Source organism: Sinocyclocheilus rhinocerous, unplaced genomic scaffold (genome assembly GCF_001515625.1).
Source record: "Sinocyclocheilus rhinocerous isolate Xijiao unplaced genomic scaffold, SAMN03320098_v1.1 scaffold185, whole genome shotgun sequence".
Taxonomy (NCBI): domain Eukaryota; kingdom Metazoa; phylum Chordata; class Actinopteri; order Cypriniformes; family Cyprinidae; genus Sinocyclocheilus; species Sinocyclocheilus rhinocerous.
The window spans coordinates 930,024-952,005 of record NW_015662163.1 but is presented as its reverse complement, the minus strand read 5'-3'; the positions used below and the strand labels follow the sequence as shown (position 1 = coordinate 952,005).

At 36.2% G+C, this 21,982-nt stretch overlaps 1 protein-coding gene across 4 annotated transcripts in view; it reads right to left on the bottom strand.

The window, feature by feature from the left end:
* The window catches only part of LOC107727627 (atypical kinase ADCK3, mitochondrial-like), a 34,908-nt gene that overhangs the window by 10,389 nt on the left and 2,537 nt on the right, over positions 1–21,982 (bottom strand). The window contains exons 1-6 of one of the 4 annotated variants that reach the window (XM_016537559.1): positions 21,593–21,673; positions 15,039–15,218; positions 13,655–13,993; positions 11,752–11,818; positions 6,734–6,808; positions 2,893–3,018 (exon numbers count right to left, since the gene is read on the bottom strand). In XM_016537559.1, coding sequence (XP_016393045.1) covers positions 2,893–3,018; positions 6,734–6,808; positions 11,752–11,818; positions 13,655–13,993; positions 15,039–15,197 — 766 coding nt within the window. In that variant the 5' untranslated portion in view covers positions 15,198–15,218; positions 21,593–21,673. Of the gene's footprint in view, positions 1–2,892; positions 3,019–6,733; positions 6,809–11,751; positions 11,819–13,654; positions 13,994–15,038; positions 15,219–20,759; positions 20,916–21,592; positions 21,674–21,982 lie in introns of those variants that run through there. The other 3 variants (XM_016537557.1, XM_016537556.1, XM_016537558.1) reach the window with 3 other exon arrangements.

Below are 21,982 nucleotides of genomic sequence, written 5' to 3'. Positions count from 1 at the left end.
TTGCTTTATTTTTGTGCAAAGGTTCACTGATAGGTGAGTAGGTGTCCCTGTGAGTAGCTGTTGTTTAGGACACATTAGTGTTTACTAGTGCTGTCAAACGATTAATCGCATCCAAAATAAAAGTTTTAGTTTACATAATATATGTATGTATGATGTTTATATTTATTATGTATATATAAATACACAAGCATGTATATATATTTCAGAAAAATAGGTTGTTTATATATTAAATATATATATTTATAATATACATTTTATGAATATAAACAAACATGTAAATACATATGTTCAAAATATATACTGTATGTGTTTGTATTTATAAATACACATAATAAATATACACAGAACACACATATATTATGCAATCAAAAACGTTTATTTTGTATGCGATTAATCGCGATTAATCGTTTGACAGCACTAGTGTTTACACAACAAATGTGATGTGGTCAAATGCTTTCCTAAGCTATGAATGTGGTTTGAATGATTGGATCACTTTGTATTTTGTGCTCCCCACTTATGATTAGATCACTAAAGGCAGATGATGTTAATTCCAGGTATAATGGGTGCCTGTATTTTCTACTTCAAATCATTAAAATTCATATAAAAAGAGAATTGTCAAATGCCTTACAATACAATACAATACAGTCTTGCGTTGCTTGTTGCTTAATCTTTCATAAATCTGTTGCCATATTACAGGTTTACTTGGATGGCTGCAGTGCACAGTCAATCCATAACCGTAAACAGGATTTTAGAGATGGATTCACGAGAAGAAACTGTGTGACAGATGTATGCCACTGTAAACACTCTCAAGTCTTAAGAAGCCAGAGTGAGAAAGAGAGAGAGAGAGAGAGAGAGAGAGAGAGAGAGAGAGAGAGAGAGAGAAAAAGTGCTAAATAACAAATTGCTGGATTCAAACCCAGTGAAATGCTGAACTGCTACAGAGTTGAAGGCTTCGAGAGTTGAAGATTTCCAATTTTTCCATGACTGTCTCTGCGTACATCATAAGTAACTATTAAAAAGAAAAGCTTATCTTTACGGTTGCCATGTTTTTTTATCCTGGTTCACTTGTTTGACCCAGATTAGTGCGATGACCTCTTATTTTATCAGCTGATAATGTCGCTGAGAAATGTGGGCTACTAAACCATATTTGAACAGGACTAGTTTTCCTGAAGGAGGTATGAAAAAAACAAGTGTCAGTAAATCATAATGCTTTCCCTTCAGCTTTGTCATGTCTTGATGGGCGATTGTGTCCTTTCAAAACTTCCTGAAATGTAGCGTAAAGGTCACGTATCTGGCATAGCGGTGGGCTTATTGTGAGCCTGGCCGATGCCAGCGCTGTCGCTGTCCTTCACTGGCAGTCGTAGGGATCTGCAGCTTACAAAATACTACCTATCTTGATGAGAATGACGCGGTGCATGAGTCCAGTGCATGAGTAGTGGCCGAGGTTTGGAAATGTCATGCAGGGCCGTGCTACAATAATCTATGCGCTGCATTCTTGATCGGGTGACACAGATGCTTTCGTTCTTGCTTTCCAATGCACACTAATGCACACAGAGCGGGGGTGAATGACCTCACATGCCTACCAGAAATAATCAACATATTTGCACAGAGAAGAGAGCCATTTGTGTCACAGAAGAAGTCAGACAATGTTTGAGTTACTAGTAGGGCTGCACGATAAATCGCATGCGATATTTAACGCGCATCTTATCAGTAAAGCCGGTTCTGTAATCAGCGGTAAATCTCCATCACGTGCGTGCTTTCACATTGAGCAGCATTAACTACACAGAGCCGTTGTTCACTGACGAGCTGCGCAAAACCACGTTCATATTTGCGCGATTTTTTGCGCACCTCGTCAGTGAACAACGGCTCTGTGTAGTTAATGCTGCTCAATGTGAAAGCACGCACGTAATGGAGATTTACCGCTGATTACAGAACCGGCTTTCTGACAAGATGCGCATTAAATATCGCATGCGATTTATCGTGCAGCCCTAGTTACTAGTCAATGCAGATAGAAGTGGATTCAAGGACGTGAGGCAATGACTTTTCAAGAGTTATGAACTGGAAAGCAAATAGTTTCTGTTATCTGTTATTTACAGAACTAGTTCCTACTTAGTTTGGGGTCTGTCAGATTTTTCAATGTTTTTGAAAGAAGTCTCTTATGCTTAACCAAAGGTTGCATTAACTTGATCAAAAATACAGTAAAAACAAGTTTGTTGTAAAATACTGTTACAATATAAAATAACTGTTAATATACTAAAAAATGTAATTTCCTGTGACTGCAAGGCTGAATTATCAGTAGCCATTACTGCAGTCTTCAGTGTCTCACGATCCTTCAGAAATCATTGTAATATGTTGATTTGGTGCTCAAGAAATATGCTTGTCTTTGTAATCTTGTCGCTGCTCACCTGATTAGAAGATGGTGTAAGCTTTTAGATACAAAGATCAATGAGAAACATGAGAACAAATTAATTCAAGTGTGTCCAGACTGGTAGCGTTTGAGGACCCTGAACAGTCAGCAAGAAGAAAATTTAGCATCCATTTTCCACCGCTGTGTGGAAAATAACGCAAGGACGGACACATGAGGTTATTTTATCTTTAGACGTTTGCATATCAGAGAGGAAATAAACCGCATCTCCAATTTCTCTGCACCTTTCTGTAAGAGGATTACAGTCACTCATATCATCAGGCTGTAAAACTGAAACAGGCCTCGATCACGTACCAGTCTAACTTGAGAGCGGCCATGACTTACAACCATCCCAACACTGGAAGCAGCCGTGGTTTATGAATACTATCAGTCATGGAGAACGCCTCAGTGGCCCCAATAAATCCTTGAGGAGTGACCTGGTCTAACGTGGTGTCTTGTTATATACAGTACAAACAGCATTCTCTTACCCTGTATACTGAGCATCTGGCCGAGCTTGAGGGCCGCGCCACGCACTTTACACAATGTCCTGACGATACGCTCCGCGTTGGCCTCTGAAAGGAAGGGGCTGCTGTCCAAAACGGCCTTCTTTTCACCTATGTGAAATTACAAGTCTGTTAACATTTTGAACTGAAAATACAACTTAAAGGAATAGTTCACCCCAAAAATGAACATTTTCTTATCCTCAGGCCATCCAAAATGTAGATGAGTTTGGAGTACCGTATTGTCCCGAATATAAGACGATGTTTTTTTCTTGCCAAAAGGTACATCTGGAAAAAGGGGGGTCGTCTTATAATCAGGGTCGTCTTATATTCGGGCCAATACGGTAATTTAGCATTACATCACTTGCTCACCAATAGATCCTCTGCAGTGAATGGGTGCCGTCAGAATTAAAGTTCAAACAGCTGATAAAAACGTCACAATAACCCACAAGTAATCCACAAGACTCTAGTCCATCAGTTAACATCTTGTGAAGCAAAAGCTATGTTTGTAATAAACATTTAGGGTTTTAAACTTTGTCCACCAACATATTTGATTAGAACTGATTTGGACTGTTTTAACTTTTTTATTGGAGAAAGCAATATTATGGATACTTTTACCCAAAGCAGTATTTTGAATTTAAAAACCTCTTGATGGATTTGTTTATTACAAACATGCAGGACTGGATTCATGTAGAATACTTTTGGATTATTGTGATGTTTTTATCAGCTGTTTGGACTCTCATCCTGATGGCACCCATTCACTCCAGAGGATCCATTGGTGAGCAGGTGATGTAATGCTAAATTTCGCAAAATCTGTTCAGATGAAGAAACAAACTCATTTACATCAAGGGTGAGTAAAATTTCAGCAAATGTATATTTTTGGTAAATTATTACTTTAAAAAAAAACAGGAATATTCAGCACAGTAACAACTAATGGGACAAATGGACCCATGTTTTTTTTTTTATACAGAGGTCCAAAAATCTTAACCACTGTATGTTCCATTTAAAACAAAAAAGAAAATCTGTGCTGCTAAGAACCATTTCTATGTAAACAAAACCCCACAAACTGTTGGATCAGGGTCTTCGTTATCTCTGTGAGGACATTAGAGCTATTTCAGGATGTGATGATGAGGTCAAAGGTAATCATTATCCAGCATGTCGGGTGTCTACATAGATAAGATCTAGTTACAGACCGCTGTTCTCAGAACACATTTGCACTCTCAGTTCCCATATGCAGTCAGACTGTCATAATGCAACTCTGTAGACAACTACAGTGGGTACGGAAAGTATTCAGACCCCCTTAAATTTTTCACTCTTTGTTATATTGGTTCCTAAGAGCACAGTGGCCTCCATAATCCTTAAATGGAAGACGTTTGGGATGACCAGAACCCTTCCTAGAGCTGGCTGTCCGGCCAAACTGAGCTATCGGGGGAGAAGAGCCTTGGTGAGAGAGGTAAAGAAGAACCCAAAGATCACTGTGGCTGAGCTCCAGAGATGCAGTCGGGAGATGGGAGAAAGTTGTAGAAAGTCAACCATCACTGCAGCCCTCCACCAGTTGGGGCTTTATGGCAGAGTGGCCCGACGGAAGCCTCTCCTCAGTTCAAGACACATGAAAGCCCGCATGGAGTTTGCTAAAAAAACACCTGAAGGACTCCAAGATGGTGAGAAATAAGATTCTCTGGTCTGATGAGACTAAGATAGAACTTTTTGGCCTTAATTCTAAGCGGTATGTGTGGAGAAAACCAGGCACTGCTCATCACCTGTCCAATACAGTCCCAACAGTGAAGCATGGTGGTGGCAGCATCATGCTGTGGGGGTGTTTTTCAGCTGCAGGGACAGGACGACTGGTTGCAATCGAGGGAAAGATGAATGCGGCCAAGTACAGGGATATCCTGGACGAAAACCTTCTCCAGAGTGCTCAGGACCTCAGACTGGAACTAAGGTTTACCTTCCAACAAGACAATGACCCTAAGCACACAGCTAAAATAACGAAGGAGTGGCTTCACAACAACTCTGTGACTGTTCTTGAATGGCCCAGCCAGAGCCCTGACTTAAACTCAATTGAGCATCTCTGGAGAGACCTAAAAATGGCTGTCCACCAACGTTTACCATCCAACCTGACAGAACTGGAGTGGATCTGCAAGAGGGAATGGCAGAGGATCCCCAAATCCATGTGTGAAAAACTTGTTGCATCTTTCCCAAAGACTCATGGCTGTATTAGATCAAAAGGGTGCTTCTACTAAATACTGAGCATTTTTCAGTTTTTCTTTTTTAATAAATTTGCAAAAATGTCAACAATTCTGTGTTTTTCTGTCAATATGGGGTGCTGTGTGTACATTAATGAGGAAAAAAATTAACTTAAATGATTTTAGCAAATGGCTGCAATATAACAAAGAGTGAAAAATTTAAGGGGGTCTGAATACTTTCCGTACCCACTGTAAACATCTGTAAATAGCCAGTTTAACAGTAAGCTAGTATTCTCTTAATGGGATGAACAAAGCTTTGAGTCTTTAGTTGCAAGCAAGACAACAACAATAAAATAAATAAGCTGGAAAAACAATAAAAAAATTTTGCAACCCAATATTCAAGATTAGTGCACTAAAGAAGTGTACAGGTCTCAAGTCAAAGACTTTGTATTTTAATTTTAAAAACATGAGAAAGTAAAAAGTGGTTCATTCGGAGCACATAAAATACATAATGCATTTAAAGTCAACATACCTAAATCAATCCTAAATACTTAAAATAAAGCATTAAAAAATAAAATCAAACGTATATCAAAAAGATGAAAATAAAATTAAATAAAATGTTTGCTTTCATAACCCTTCATTTCAATTTAAAAACTCAGCTCTGCAATGTAAAATAGAACATGTTTGTGTTAGTAATATTAAATTAAAATGTAATAACTTTCATCACCTTCAAAATGACAGTATGCTTAACACTTTCATAATGGTACCATGCTACAAATACTGTTTCACATTGCCTTTAAACACGCCAAAACAACAGTGGCAGTGTGTATGTCCGACTAAAGCTCTCTCTACGACATAAGAAGGTTTGAAGTTGAGCTGAGAGATCCTGGATGATGGGAGGGGTGCACATATTTACATGCACAAGCGGTGAACAAGGTTAAACATTTCAAGAATGAGATAAACTTTTAAGAAGAGTACATTTCAATAATATAATGGCATTTGTCATACCAATTACACAGATGCACATAAATATTTTATGATCTGTGATGCAAAAACGACTCTTCACTACATTGAAACTGCCTCTCAGCCTTGACAGCAGGCTAATTTAAGTGCACTTTAGATCAGGAAACTGTGTAAATGTTACTGTGTTTATTATTATACATACAACCCAATTTAAGCAAACACAGACAGTCAAAAGAGCAATGGTGCTCTCCTGTCTAAGAGTAAATAATACCATACGCACACTAGATTTTCAGTTCTGTTTGTACTGAAAGAGAGGACAAAAAAAGGAAAGCTCTTTTCATTGCTACAAATGATCCACATTGGTTAAGATCAGGGTTGTTGTGGGTTCTGGTAGGTAGTGCACATGTGTTTATGTGTGGGTGACTTGAGTTTAAATACCCATAATCTCCTTCCTATTCTTTCATGTCTCCTCACTCACTGTCTCTGTTAATAAAATGGTTTAAAGTCCAAAAACAAACAAACAAACTCTAATTGCATGCAATTTATCACTTGTAATCATACCATGCCTGATAGCATGTCAATAATCAATAAAATGTTCTAATGAGTAATTAGCTATACATTGTACCGATCCAAATTGTAACTGTAAAGTTCAGTTCTAGTAGATAATGCAATTGTCTTACCATTCTTCTCCTCTGATCTTAGGCTTTTTTTTGCCACTTCTGCCAAAGCTCCAATACCCAAACCCACAGCAAGACCTGCAAGGGAAATGGTCCATAAATCAACATAAGTTAAACACTGAAACAGTCATTATCACACACCTCAAATCTGCACTTCCACCATGTAAACAAAACTTTTTAAAAAAAAAGCTGTATCTCTTAGACTGATTTGTGAAAAATACCCACAACAACACTGGAGCTGTATTATGTCAACTTGACAAAAGGAAACACCGAAATAGCATTTCCAAACCACTGTGGTCAGCACATTTGCTGTGGCAGAGCTGAGAACCAATAACAAGTCTTGGTGCAGTCTTCAATAGTTATGTAATTTTATGATTACGCAACACTCCCGGCTCTTGAGAAATTTAGGAGGGGCTTGAAATTGGTTGTAAATAAAGCGGTGAAACTAAACCTCAGCGTAAACCTGCAAGAAATGGGGCCGACATGTTTTCACCCTGTTGTTTTTTTTCAATGTCTTAACACACCTTACAGACACACGTGTAGTTTTGACGACAGCTCTTATCCCGGTAAAGTTTTTCATTAAGACTGCTGGGGAAGTTCTAGGTCACTTGCGGTTGATGATTAAACAGGTTCCTGTTTTTATGTCCCTTCATGCCTGCAGGAGTTTAAGGGCTTGAGGAAAACACAAGGGGCCATGTCAGGGTGTTCAAACACTGCAACTTCTGAAGCACTGAATTGCATTTCTTCCTTTTAGAGATACAAAACATTGGCGTTCCATTGCACACAGATAGGCTAATCCATTTGTTTACCCAATCCAGTAAGAATTTTTTTTAAAGATTTAATGAAATTAAATTGTTATAATATTGCACAACATACTGTTTTTAGAGTATGGTCTATTTGTGATGAAATAATTGCAGCTTTGGTGAGCATAAGAGACTTTTCAAAAACATTAACCAATCTTACCAACCCAAAACATTTGAACTACTAGTACTACATATATACACTATTTATAGCTACTTATTTAAAATTCATAAACGGAGTAATATGTGCACATATTGTCATAGCAGGGCTCCTTTTTTGCACACTGGCACAAAGTGGCTAAGATGGCTTTCAGATTGCCTGATAGCATGACCAAGGACACTACGGGCCCAAGTCTCATGTTACAAAAACAGAGAGGTATGCTTCTCAACATAAACACAAGGTAAACAAAATGAACAAGCTGCTTAAAAACAGTTGTTATGGCACTGATTTAAGGGCTATATTCAGTCACTAAAATTGAGATGAAGAACGCAACCACATGAAGGCCTGCCAAAGTGATGTATACTATTCTTGGACGCAATTAATCACTATTTTTAACTATCCAACGAGAGCTAGAGGAATGGAGCCAGAGAGCACGGTTGAACTGGATAGCTCATGTCCAGGAGCGAGGTCAAGGTGAGGACAAAGGTCAGATACACCAATCACATTAAACCATTTTAAATGCGAAAACTACACAAGCCACAATATTCAAATATAAATAATGTTTCCTCCAAGTTGTTAGTATAAGTCACAAAATGTTTTAAATTTTGTAATGTGACATTTCTATGTGAAACAAAATATTTATAAAAGTGATAGTTCACCGAAAAATACAAATTCGGTCATCATTTTATCACCCTGAAGATGTTCCAAACTTGTATGAACTTCTTTCTTCTGTCGAACACAAAAGAAGATATTTTGAATTATGTGAGTAACCAAACAGATTTCCCAGTTAGTTCCCATTGATTTCCATAGTATGTTTTCCATACTACAGAAGTCAATGGGGACCAACAACTGTTTGGTTACCCACATTCTTTAAAATATCTTCTTTTGTGTTCAACAAAACAAAATACCTCCTACAGGTTTAGAACATCTTAAGAGTGAGTAAATTTAAAAATTAGTAATGAGTGAGTAATAAAAAAAAAAAAAGATGTTCTTAAATAACAATAACAACATTAATAATTTAACAAATTCAACAGATCTAAACATTACGTTCTAAATTATTGTTAAATATTAAACCAAATGTTCAATTATTAATTACCATTGATAGTTTGAATTTTACATAATTTATTATAATTTCTGCTGCTGTTAATAACAACAACAACAACATTTAACTTAGCAATGTTAATTAATAATTAAACATTGTTTATTATTTAATAATTTAATAATGTTATAATGTTTATGCCTGCTGAATTTGCTTAGACACTATATAATATTAACACTCTTGAAAGCTGGATGCCACATAAAAGTCATCTTGAATAGACTCGGTATCTTTGATCCCTAGAAGACATAAACACTTGTCAACACATTCCCCTTATAAATAAATCCCATAATGCTTTAGTGGTTTAAAGAATGCTGAATGCAAGTACCCTGTCATATTTACAGGTCATTGCAAGTATACACATAAGGGCTTGTAGTAAACAGGTGTCCAAAGATGTTTTCTTGTAACGGTGGCAGATAAGAGATAACAAACACTTCCAACAAATCACCCAGCATGCACACACACAAACAGCAGATATACGTTTAACGTCTCAATTAGTGTTCGTCAGTGGAAAACTAGCGAACCTGTGACAGAGAGCTACTGTGACCACCAGTGTTTAATTTTCCCATGTGACAGCACTTTTCACTCCAAACCCTTGTCTATATCCATCCATTCGCTGCCTGCAACTGTATTCAGCACTAGTCCTCTGAGAAATCACTGATAGACTGCCATTTGAAGAACAAAAGCGGGTAAAGTTACACACCAGAATGGGACGCTCTATCTCAAGGGAAACAGGTGATGCACATTCCCAGACCGGTTAAGCTGTCCCATAATCCAAAGCAGGGGCATCTACAGTCTATGATATTACTGGTTAAAATGCAGATTAACCTTGAGCCCTCAATCTGGCTCTGACATATATGAGGAGAGAGACGCAGCTCTCTTGAACAGGCCTTAGTTCAGAGCATGAATAACAACAATACCAGAAAGGACAGCAACCTGGAAAGCCAAATATACCAATCCAAAAAAAATGGCTTTCAGAATTAGACAGCACATACTCAGTCTATTTGATATATTTGGTGGCAACACAGGCTGTGCTAAATCTGAAGTGGACTTGTGGTCTTTGCTTGTTGGTTTGAATGCACCACGCAAAAGCAAAGGTTTTCAGTTACCGATGGTATTGTAGAAATGCCCTAATTACTGTAATCCATGCTTAATTTATTCCTCTAATGAAAGAGCCCAGTAACAAGAGTTAGTAAGTGTAAAATATTCAGCTAGCCTTGTGATCTTAATATGTCTGCTCACATAATGGTCAGTAAGATTTTTAAAGAGCAGGTCATATGGGTTTTCGAAAAATATCTCTTTTGCAGTTTGTAAGGTAGCTATCCTTCAACGTAAACAGTCTGCAAAGTTGTTGATCAAAAAAGTGCATGATAAATAAAGATATTGTCTCTCAAAAGAAAGAGTCGACTCAGAATCGCCTTAAAGAGTCGTTATATTTTCGAATCTTCTGCCGGTTACCTATCTACGTCAATGGGTAACACATTAACATAATCCCAGCCTGCCCGCGAAATACAAACACTCTCTGTGTCGAGAAGATGCTGTGTTCCACGATACCACAGCAATACAATCGCATGTGATACAGCTGTTCTGCGTTATAATTAAAGGTTAAGACACGGAGCGTCTTTTGTCTGTCATTCTTCAGACATTAGACATATTTTGGTTTTCAAACTGTATTGTTTCATCAGTTAGTCACGTTAGCACTCGGCTAACGTATCCACCATTATTGTTTTGTTACGTGTTTACAGTTTAGCAGCTAAACTTTAGCTCTGTAGTTATAGGGTTAATGCAGAGAGTAAAAGACCCAGTAGAGAGACAGTTAGTTAGGTTGGTGCGCATGTGATACAGCTGTCTCGAAATCATGGACAAATGACTCTATGTATAAATGTATATTCTGGGAAAATTATAGTGTTTTCTGACCTTAGATGCATTTAAACCTGTTGTAGGGGACTTCAACACAATATTAGGACACTTTAAAAAAAAACATAAGACCTGCTCTTTTAAGATTTAAAATTTAGAGGATAGTTCACCCCAAACTGAAAATTGTCATCATTTACTCACCCTTCACTTGTTACAAAACTGTTTGAGTTTCTTTCTTCTGCTGAACACAGAAGATTGTTGGTAACCAAACATTCAAATATATATTTTGTGTTCAACGGTTGAAAGAAATTCATTCAGCTTTGAAGCAACTTGAGAGTGAGTAAATTATGACAATTTTCATTTTGGGTAAAACTATTCCTTTAAAGAGCAGGTCATATGGTATTTTAAAGTGTCCAAATATTGTGTTGGAGTCCCCTACAACAGGTTTAAATGCTTCTAAGGTCAGAAAACGTTGTAATTATCATGCACATTTTTGATTAACAACTTTGCAGATTGTTTTCATTTAAGGATAGCTATGTTATAAACTGCAAAAGAGATATTTTTCAAAAACCCATATGACCTGCTCTTTAATACTTTCATTCAGCAAGGATGCATTAAATTGACCAAAAGTGCCAACAGTAAATACATCTATGATGTTAAAAAATGATGTTCTTTTGAACTTTCTATTCATCAAAAAAAAAAAGAAAGAAACAGAAACAAGTATAAAAGATTCCACAAAAATATTAAGCAGCATAATTGTTTTCAACATTGATAATAATAAGAAATGTTAATGAGCACCAAATCAGAATGATTTCTGAATGATCATGTGACACTGAAGACTGGCGTAATGGCTGCTCAAAATGAAGCTTTGCCATCACAGGAATAAACTACATTTAAAATAGATTTAAATAAAAAAAAAATCATCTTAAATTGTAATAATATTTTGACATTATTACTGTTTTACTGTATTTTTGATCAAATAATGCAGCCTTGGTGAGCATAGGTGACTTCTTTGAAAAACATTTTAAAATAACCTTACCAGCCCCAAACGTTTCAACAGTACTGTACATACATATACATAAATATATAATAATTTCAGTGACCTTACCTCCAAAATTCGCTAGTCTCCCAAGCCGTGTGACTGGTACCTTTCGCTCTCTTGCTCTTTCACTAAGCTACAGAAAGAAGAGACACACTGTAGACAGTTGTGGAGAACCAGACACATTAACAGTGCTTCAATATATTATGTGCTTCCAATTACAAAGTATCCTTTTTTAAAGTACTATTTTCTTAACTCAAAATTACGATAAATTCTGTGATTTGTTTGATCCTACTAAGACAACATGAAATCAAAAGTAGTGTTTAGTGGTCATACTGTACACCGCGTGCATAATAATTAGGCACGTTGATATTCTGATCATAGTTTTTTTCCAAGCACATTTGACCAATTCCAAACCACATCAACCTTAATAACTACTATTAATTTTTGTATTTAATCATTTATGAGTGATATATAATTGTCCATGAAGGCTGGAAGCGAAAAACTCCTTATATTCAGGTGTGCAGAATTATTAGGCATGTTTTCTTTTACTGATAAAATGTGCCAAAAAAAAAGAGGTTTAACTTAAATTATTAAATCCCCATCAGAAATATTACAAAATAATGCAATACATAAATTGCAAAGTTAAGGCATGACCATTGGACAACAAAATGCTCACTGGGACAGCGGGGTCAGAAAAAAAAAAACAGGTGGAGAAGAAAAGACTTCTGCAAAGGATTTAAGAATTAATGTGAAGAATTAGGTGTAAAACCATCAGGAAACATTTAGTCTCCAGCGCCACCATTTTCCAGAACTGCAACCTTCCCGGAGTCTCTAGAATTACAAGGTGTCAGGTTCTCAAAGAGACTTTGTTTGGGTAAAAAATCCTACAAAATTACCCTCACTCAATAAGAATAACATGCTGAAGTATTGTGAAATACATTAAGACTAATTTTTTATAGGCTTTATCGACAGATAAGTTGAGAGTGACTCTTGAAGGACCAGCACCACATCCTCTTGTACCACTGTTTGAAGAATTTATCTTCCAGAATCCGGCAGTAAGTTTTAGGAGCTCATTTTTAGTCAATCCTGCGAGACAAGACTTTTCAGGATAGGAGATGGAATAAAAATGAGCTCCTAAAATGATCTACACTCAGATTGTCCTAACTAAATTATCAACACCAATACCTCCAAGTAGCAATAGCAAGAGGCTAATCATGGATCAAGTTGTCTTTTGTAGCGTTACTGCCCATACCTTTATTTTCCAATCATCAATAGTAAGATTTACATTAAGAATGAAAAAAAAGAGATGAGTGCCCTAGTAAAGAAAAAAAAAACTATGCCATAATTTATTTCATACTAAGTATACTTCAAATCCATTAACATTTATTGACATATCACTTAAAAGTTACTAAAATAAAATGATAATTAAACTTTATTTGGAGTATTTCTGTATTGCACAATGCACATTTCTCAATATTATGCCTAAAATGTGTTTTAATATCACTATTAATAAGGATTGCATGAATTCTGTATAATATTAGTCTATAAATGCAAGCTATTTAAAGTGTACCTGAAGTATACTTGCAATAGTCCCACTTTAGCACAGTCAAATATATTTAAGTATATATTTAGTTGGACCTCAACACTACTTCTACACAATTAAATTGCATTAAGCACAAAATTAGTTGTTCCAATTTATTAGACTTTAAGTATATGTGCAGGGTATTTTTATTAAGCACATAAATATGTTAATGTATTTGTAGTATACTTGGCACAAAACTGTATTTCAAATACAAGTTAGTATTTTTTTCACTAGGGTGCTCTTATATCAATCAACTACTAACTTTAGGGGTAACAAGCAAGTTGCATTGCCACTATTATTATCCTCTGTAATGCATGATATATATATAGGTGGAACAAATGTCTAGTTACTCATGGGTGATGAAGGATTGGAAAAGGTCACCTGTACCATTTGTTTATGTGGTTTGGAGCTGTTTCGCTTTGCCTCCCTGGCTTTTTCTATGTCTTCAGCTGTGATGCCTCCCACAGAAGAGTGGTCCTGGTGATAGGACCGCGTTTGTCCAGTAAACTGGCTTGTAGGGTCCTTGTAGCCTTCGAACAGCTTTGACTTTCCTGAGGCCTGGCTGTATGTGTGCGCAGCACCTGTGTTAGCGTCCCTGAAAACTGAATCACTGTCCAAACCTCCCTGTGCTGTGCTCTCAAGGTTCTCCTCTGAAGCTGAGAAGTCATACTTGGAGTCCATGTCTGTGTTGAAATCAGAAACACTCTGCTGACCGCCTGTGAACTCCTAAAAAAAAATATATATATATATCTTTTAGTTATTTCATATGCTTTCACATCTGAAATAAATGAATGCTATAATTAATGCTATATTGTAAATATAGGCATGGCTAAAGGGTGCTGTTAGACACAATGTAATACATTTCATAATAAGCGATGAGGAATGCATTTCTGATGTCTGATAAGGAAATTTCAAAACACTTTGAAATGCACAATCAGTTTAAGAGGCTTTGATAGCACAAATAGCTTGGCAGCACACACCGTGCTTCTATGCTCTGAAGGCAGTAATCCAATCTCCAGGTAGGCCTAAATTTCATTTGCATAATCGTATTGTTGGAGTTATTATACCCAAGATGTGTTGTGGAGAAAAACAACAGAGGTGTAACCCAACACCATTATTATGCACGCTGGATTAGACAAAACCATACTGGTGATTAATTGGGGAATAACAGATGCATGTAACCATAATACACCAAAGCAATGAGTCACAAAAGGTCTTGGTAAAAACAAAATAAAACAGCTTTGGGCGGCTTATTGCTGCTTATGGTGTTTTCTAAAAGCAACATGATAAAGACTACTAATGTTCAATAACGATAATAATAATAATATAATAATAAAAGGCAAGGAAATAATTAAGACATGGCAATAATTAATATTGTTGATAGTTATATTTATGTGTTATCATTTAAAACTTCGGGGTCAGTAAGATTTTTTTTTAATATTTAAAAAAAAAGTCTGTTATGCTCACCAAGGCTGCATTTATTTGATCAAAAATAAAGTAAAAACTGTAATATTCATTCATAAGTCATTTAATAAATCTAATTTATATTTCAATAACTATTATAATTATTCAAACAAATTGTGACAACGGTGGACCGTTTACAGCAATATTTGTAGCAACCGGTCTCATTACTACACAATTTAACTGATGCATTGTCACAGGTACACTGACTATTTTACAACAGCATCAAACATTTTTCATCCAATTGAAATTTATAGCCAGAACTATCCATTTTATAATGGAAACGAATACCATTTCTAGAGGTACCCACCTGAATCTTCTGCATGGCCACGCTCATGCCCTGTTCAGCCGTCATTTGCATGCTCACAGCTTGGAAGCCACTACTGCGCAGAGAGCTGGCCTGAGTCTCGATCACTGCCTGGCTGAGCTTGGCTAGGCCTCTCATCAGCAACAACATGTCGCCTGCCATGTTGGTTCCTCTTTACACCTACTATACAGGAGAAAAGGAAGTGATTCAATAGCCTCAACCGTTTTTAAGCTGACAAGGATAATAGAAAACAGTCACACTGATCTTATGTAGAGAACAAATAAACTCACACATATAACATTAGTGGTACAATCAGTTGGTAATACCATGGTACATACCATTGTACTGAATGATTACCATAATGGCATACTGAGTCATTTCAAAGAATATTATGGTACTACTATAGTACATGTATTACTGTTTCAAGAAAACAAAGGACAGCTGAAGTTTACCATACATACAGAGAAAACGTAAGAGCTAAAGAAAAACAAAACTACAGCCATAACGAAAAAGAACATTATAGCCATGTTTATATAGTCCTATACATGGCGGCATAAAACAAAACACTGTATTACCACAGTGTATTTCCAATAAATTGTGGTTATATTCAATATAGCCTACATCACTGTTCAAAAGTTTGAGTCAGTAAATTTGTTCTGGAAAGAAATTAATACTTTTATTGAGAAAGTATTAAATTGATGTATTAAATTGATTGAAGATTCATTCAATTGATTAAAAAATGACAGTAAAGACATTTGTCTACTTTTGAACTTTGTAATGATCAAAAAATACACAGTACACACTCATATACTATGTGAACAAAAACATTTATTTTGGATGCGATTAATCATTTGACAGCACTAAAAAATATTGAAAAAAAATATATATATTAAACAGCACAAATATATAATTTTTTTTGTTAGTGCAGAGACACCAAAGCAATGTAATGTGGAGTGTAATATGCAAGCAAAACATGAATAAAACATGTATAATAATGCGTTGTATTTAATAGTGACTCATGTAGTCTCTTTAAATCAACACCAGAGTGTCATCAGCCATCAACAAAACAGCTGTTATCACAGTTCTTGGCAGCTCTATCAAAGGTTAAACGTTTTCACGATGAGACAAGTGTCAAAGCCTTTAGCCAATGACTAACTGTCTTACAAAGTGGCTGCAGACACCGAGTCAATCACAAGAAGCATATGAAGAGCTATGAACTTGCGATTCAGTCTGAGCGCCCTTGTAAAACTTCATGATGAATGGGTTATTTTGTATTCTGTCAGCTCCCCACTATAAAACGCTCTTTACTTTCACAGCTAGGTGGAAAACGCAAGCGGTTTTGCACCAGTAAACTCTGAGGCTTCGGAGCGGAGACACAAATAAGCTTAACCGAGGTGAGGGGCTGGATGAGAGCTTGACTCTCCTGTAAATAAAGAGCTTTAAACTTGGCCTCTTTCCTGAGGTAAAGGTTTGCCTACAAGGAAAAAGCTCTCAAAAAGACCTTGAGCAACTTGGCAGGATATAAACACACCTCGTGTGAAAACAGGTCAAAATTCAACGTTCCGTAACATTGTAGTCGAATACCTAATTCTGCGACATGATCATCCCTCAATGGGCAACAGGAAGATAAGACATAAAAAAACAAGGAAGTATTACGTTTTCATTTCAAATACAGTCTGGATATCCACAATTAACATGATTTCGGGTTCTTAACACTACTAGCACATGGATAATCTCAATAAAGAGATGGCTCTCGAAGCACCACACTAACTGACCAGATGTTTGCTTTAGTCTTTCTACAACGTTTATGAGGATTAGCATTAGCAACGTACAATGAAATTCATGATAAACAATGCGTTCCAAGTGAACAACATTTTCATTTGGTCACTCTCACGTTCATTGATGTTGGCCCTGGGTGTAAATAAACGCTTGTTAAAGGGTTAGTTCACCCAAAAATTAAAATTGGCTTGTGTTTTACTCACCCTCGAAGCATCCTAGGTGTATATGACTTTCTTCTTTCAGACGAATCCAGTCGGAGTTATATTAAAAATTGTCCTGGCTATTCCAAGCTCTATCATTGCAGTCAGCGGGTGTTGCAGTTGAACGGTCCACAAGTCATCATATAAAGCGCGCGCATTCATAATAAAACGTGCTTCACATGGCTCCAGGGGGTGAATAAAGGCCTTCTGTAGTGAATCTATGTGTTTTTGTAAAAAAAAAAATCCATATTTCAAACATAATAAACACTTTTATATCACTTCCCCCAACTGTCATACGTGGAAGCCGTTCCGGCGGATGTCGTAGCACGTCTGCGTTGCGTGATTAGTGACGAACGCGGAGAGACAACAAAACAAAACGCCGGTCACGAATTAGAAGTACAAACCGAAGATTTGCAAAGAAAAATGTCAGAGGATTTTGATATAAGCCAAGAGGAGACTTGTTTTCCTTTGTTAAAGTAAGGAAACTTTGCTTCCTTTGCTCCTATAAACAAACTCGCGAGACTAGCATATCTCAGCTATCTTATTCACCCCCCAGAGCCGTGTGAGGCACGTTATATTATGAATGCGCGTGCTTTATTTGACGACTTGTGGACTGTTCAACTGCAACACCCGCTGACTGCAATGATAGAGCTTGGAATAGCCAGGACAATTTTTTATATAACTCCGACTGGATTCGTCTGAAAGAAGAAAGTCATATACACCTAGGATGCTCCGAGGATGAGTCAAACACAAGCCAATTTTCATTTTTGGGTGAACTAACCCTTTAACACACTTTCAATGTTCAAAAATGTGTAAACCCATGTTTTGTACCCTAATCTAGTGAACTAGGTGTGGTTTGGCAATACACCGGCATTCAGTACTGTTACACCTGAGCGAGGCCGCACATGCCTGGACATATCTGCATATTTGCAACAGAGACATTTAGCAGGTCAAACTGACAATGCTTATTGCAAACACTAAACGCTCTCTGTTGGTTAACAAAGGAACACGTTGCCAAAGTTTCAGAGACCCACTGTGGAACAATTGCAACATGTTTAAGGCAATTAAACGTACATACTTGCATTCAATACGGGTCAAAATACAATACCATAAAAAAAAAAGAGAGAGAGTTATTTTTGAAAGTATTGTGTTATGCTGAAAGATTTATATGATTAAAAACACAGTAAAAACCGTAGTATTGTAAACTATTATAATTTAAAATGAGTATTTAAATTGCTTACATTATTAATTTAAATAATATTTAAATACATTTTATATTTTAATATTTCAAAATATAATTTCTTCATGTGATGGCAAAGTTTAAAAGAACTGCATTTATTTCAAATAGAAATCTTTTGTAACATTATCAATACCTTTACTGTCACTTTTTATCAATTTCATGCAGCCTTGCTGAAAAAAAAGTCTTAAAATCTTGAAAACTTTTGATTGCAAGTTTCTATAAGTACATACTTACATAAATAAGTAACTTGTGTGTCTTATATAGCCTGTAAATCTTGATTTAATGATGCCGCAGAAATGCAACAGTTGACTTTTGTTTTTATTTATGTTCTTCACATTCAGTAAATTATTTTTAGCTTAGCTGAATGAATTTTATAAAGCATCAAAGGACTCTGGAATGAACATACTCAAGTTTCAGCCTTTTAACTTATTGGAAAGGCTCACAGAGGTCAATTCGCCAGAGCTGCAGGCCTCTATATGTGGGGGGGCACATATGTAAGCACACATTAAACAAAACTTTTGCAAAGAATTTATTAGACCCATGATGCCTCAAATCAGTGAAACGCCTGTGTATGTTATTAAAGACTACACATGAAGTTCTACAAAGAAAGTGTCAGACAATCTTAGCCCATCTCATATCTTTCAACTGTCAACACCCTCTCGTTTCCTTCACAGCCAAAACAATGGCTGCTCCTCCCCTAAACAGGACAGGCGTCTTAATACATCACACACTGAGGTGTCAGACAGATAACCATGAAACAAGCAACAAATGTCAGCCATTTTAGGACTCCCTCTTCTATTGCAAGGCGATCGCAGCTGTTATGTCATATAGAAGCGGAATATGAGTGATGATGACAGGTTGAAATATGCTTCGAGATGCAGGCCTTGTGGCAGGAAATCACCAAGAGGCCATGCTAGTATAAGTGAACCTAAACAACACATGCAAATCACAGCCAATCAGACAGTTAGTTAGGGGAAACACACATTTTTTTTTCTGTTTGTATGGCTGTGGTCAGGTTGTGTGAGTAACTGACCTAAACACTGTGGCACATGGTTCCTAGTTAATAATATGCTAACAGGAATGTTGACAAAATCATGACTGATAATCATACATAAATGTATGACTTTTTCGTATCTATAAACACAAAATCAAATATAATAATGAATTTATGCTAAAATCCACTAATTAAGCATATTATAAATCTGCATTCCTATACATTTTAAATTAAATAAACGTAAATAAGGCCCTTATTTACATAAATAAACAATTTATTCAAATAAGCAATTATTTTTATGATTTAATTGTCATCTGCCTGATGCATTAATTGCATTTGCAGTGAAGTAATAATGCAAATGCAAAATCAAAACAAGCCACATTAATTGTGCCCTTCAGTCGGGTCATTTAAGTTAAAGTCTAGGCCGGTGCTGACGTTTAGTATCCAAGCAGCTCTGCAAAAAAGATTATAAACAAAGAAAATAATGTTCTTTTTAGCAGCATCATATGACCCCTTTAAGGCTTATGGGTTTTGCAAAGAGGTGATCTCCACAACAGCTGCCTTTATTTCATTTAGTTAACACATTAACACATATCTGAGCTTGCTTTGTTTAAACTGCACAGAATGGCCTGCAAAAAATCTTTTATTTTATTTAGTCAGCATTGTAGTTTTATTTTCCTTTAAAATGTATATAACATTCTATGTACTTGAGAAGCATATTTGTGAATGACATTTTTTTATACTTTTCAGGAAATATTTCATTAATTACACTTATCATTTACATCATTGGCAAATAGTTTTTGTTTGTTTGTTTTTGTAGTTTTAAGCATTTTCTTTTTAGATGTCTGCTTATTCTTCAACTAGTTTGCAAATAGGGTAAGAAAAATCTACTTAATTCAAGATGCATTATCTTGTTTCTCAATTAAAAGCTTAGATGTTTAGTTATCTTTCCTGGAAAACAAGACAAAATACTGATTAAAAAAAATCATGCATGCCATATCTAAACTTGTTTGTGCCAACGCCTACTGTTTTGCAAGATTTCTGGCACAAAATATTAGCTGCAATCCTAAAGCATTAAAGAGGAAGGGAAAATATGTAGTGTAAACAGGCCTTGTGCTTTAACAAAGTTTTGCATACCAATAAACAGCGTAATTAATAAATTATACAATATTACTGTATGCAGAGGTGTTTGGTTAAAGGAATATTTAAATGCTACTACATAATGTTCCCATGACCACGTGGACAGAATCAAAACACATGCACAACGCACGTGTAACCTCATCAATCTATGCAAAGAAATATTATAGAAGTATACAATATTATTCGCATCCAGATCAAAACATGCAACAGACGACACGTGTGTTTTGCCCGTCTGTTAGCCAGCGATCTAAAGTAAGTACACGTTACTTAAAAACAATCCGAGCTCTTTTCATTCCAGATTATCAATCAATTACTTAAATACAATCATTTAAGTTTCTTCATCCTAAGAAATGAGCTTTAATGGTACTTACCCCCAGAATTGGCAAATATGTAGCTGTGTTCACTGTCCAGCTCTCTTTTCGCGCTGTATCTGCGTCCATGAGGCGAGATCTGTTTACCCTTCTCAAGTGTGCTTGTCAGAGCTGTTTAGCCCCTCCTCTAGTCGGCTGCTATTGGTTGCTCAGTAGTAGCGTCACCACAAGAAGGCGGTGCTTAGAAACTTTATCTGGGATTTTATTGGTTCTTTTCTTCTTCACTCAACGAAAGTTGACGAAGGACAAACATTTTATATAATACTCAAAACAAAGGACGTTTTAACAGTTATATTATGCGATAGTAAACTAGTAGCGCCTGATGCACCTCAATAGCAATATTTTAGGAACAAAATAATTAATTAATTTGGTCTGTCTGATGTGATAACTGTTTTGATTATTTATTATTGGTTATTCATAAGCAGTTGCATTACGAGTATTAAACCGATTCCTACTGCAGTTTTTAACACATTATAATGCTGAAATTACGCATGATTTAATAGAGTGGGGGAACTATGACGTCACTTTCTAGACGGATCGGCTGTTAGCATCGCACTTGTTTCCTCGACAAAAGGTCACAAAAGATTTTTCCATAGGCTTTTGGATTATCGCAAAAAAAAAAAAAAAGCTCTGTGTTCAATCATAGTTTCATGAAACTTACACGTTTTGTCCATCAAGATAATCGTCACAAAATAATATAACTTTTATGAATTTTGAAGCCAAAATAAAAGCGCCAGAACTTAAAAGCTAATCTTAGGCTATAAACGAACTACATCACCACGTGACTAAGCCAGTAAATGTGGTGTTTACATGGAATAATCAAATGAGTTTACCTTATGGTGCGAACCCCGAGTCTCCGCATCAGTAGGAAAGCGATAAAACGAGCATCTTCCTCCGAAGACTCGTGTTGCATTCTGGGGCAAAGCAAAAAAAACAAAAAAAAAAACATGGTCGAACAAGAATATAAAATGCGGTAAACTATTAATTGGTTATTCTACAATTAATTGTACTATAAATTATACTACAATTGGACTATACTGTAAATTTACAAACTGTTCGGCGTGATGACGTTATATGTCTCCGACAGCGCCTGTAGTCCCATTTAGCAATTTGTTAGTAACCGTCTTTTTTAAGAAACGTAACAGTTTTAAAAAATCACGAGTGGGGTGTAACTGGTGTGTTTTATGTCGTAGAATAAAACGTGAAAGTATCTTGAGCTTGTG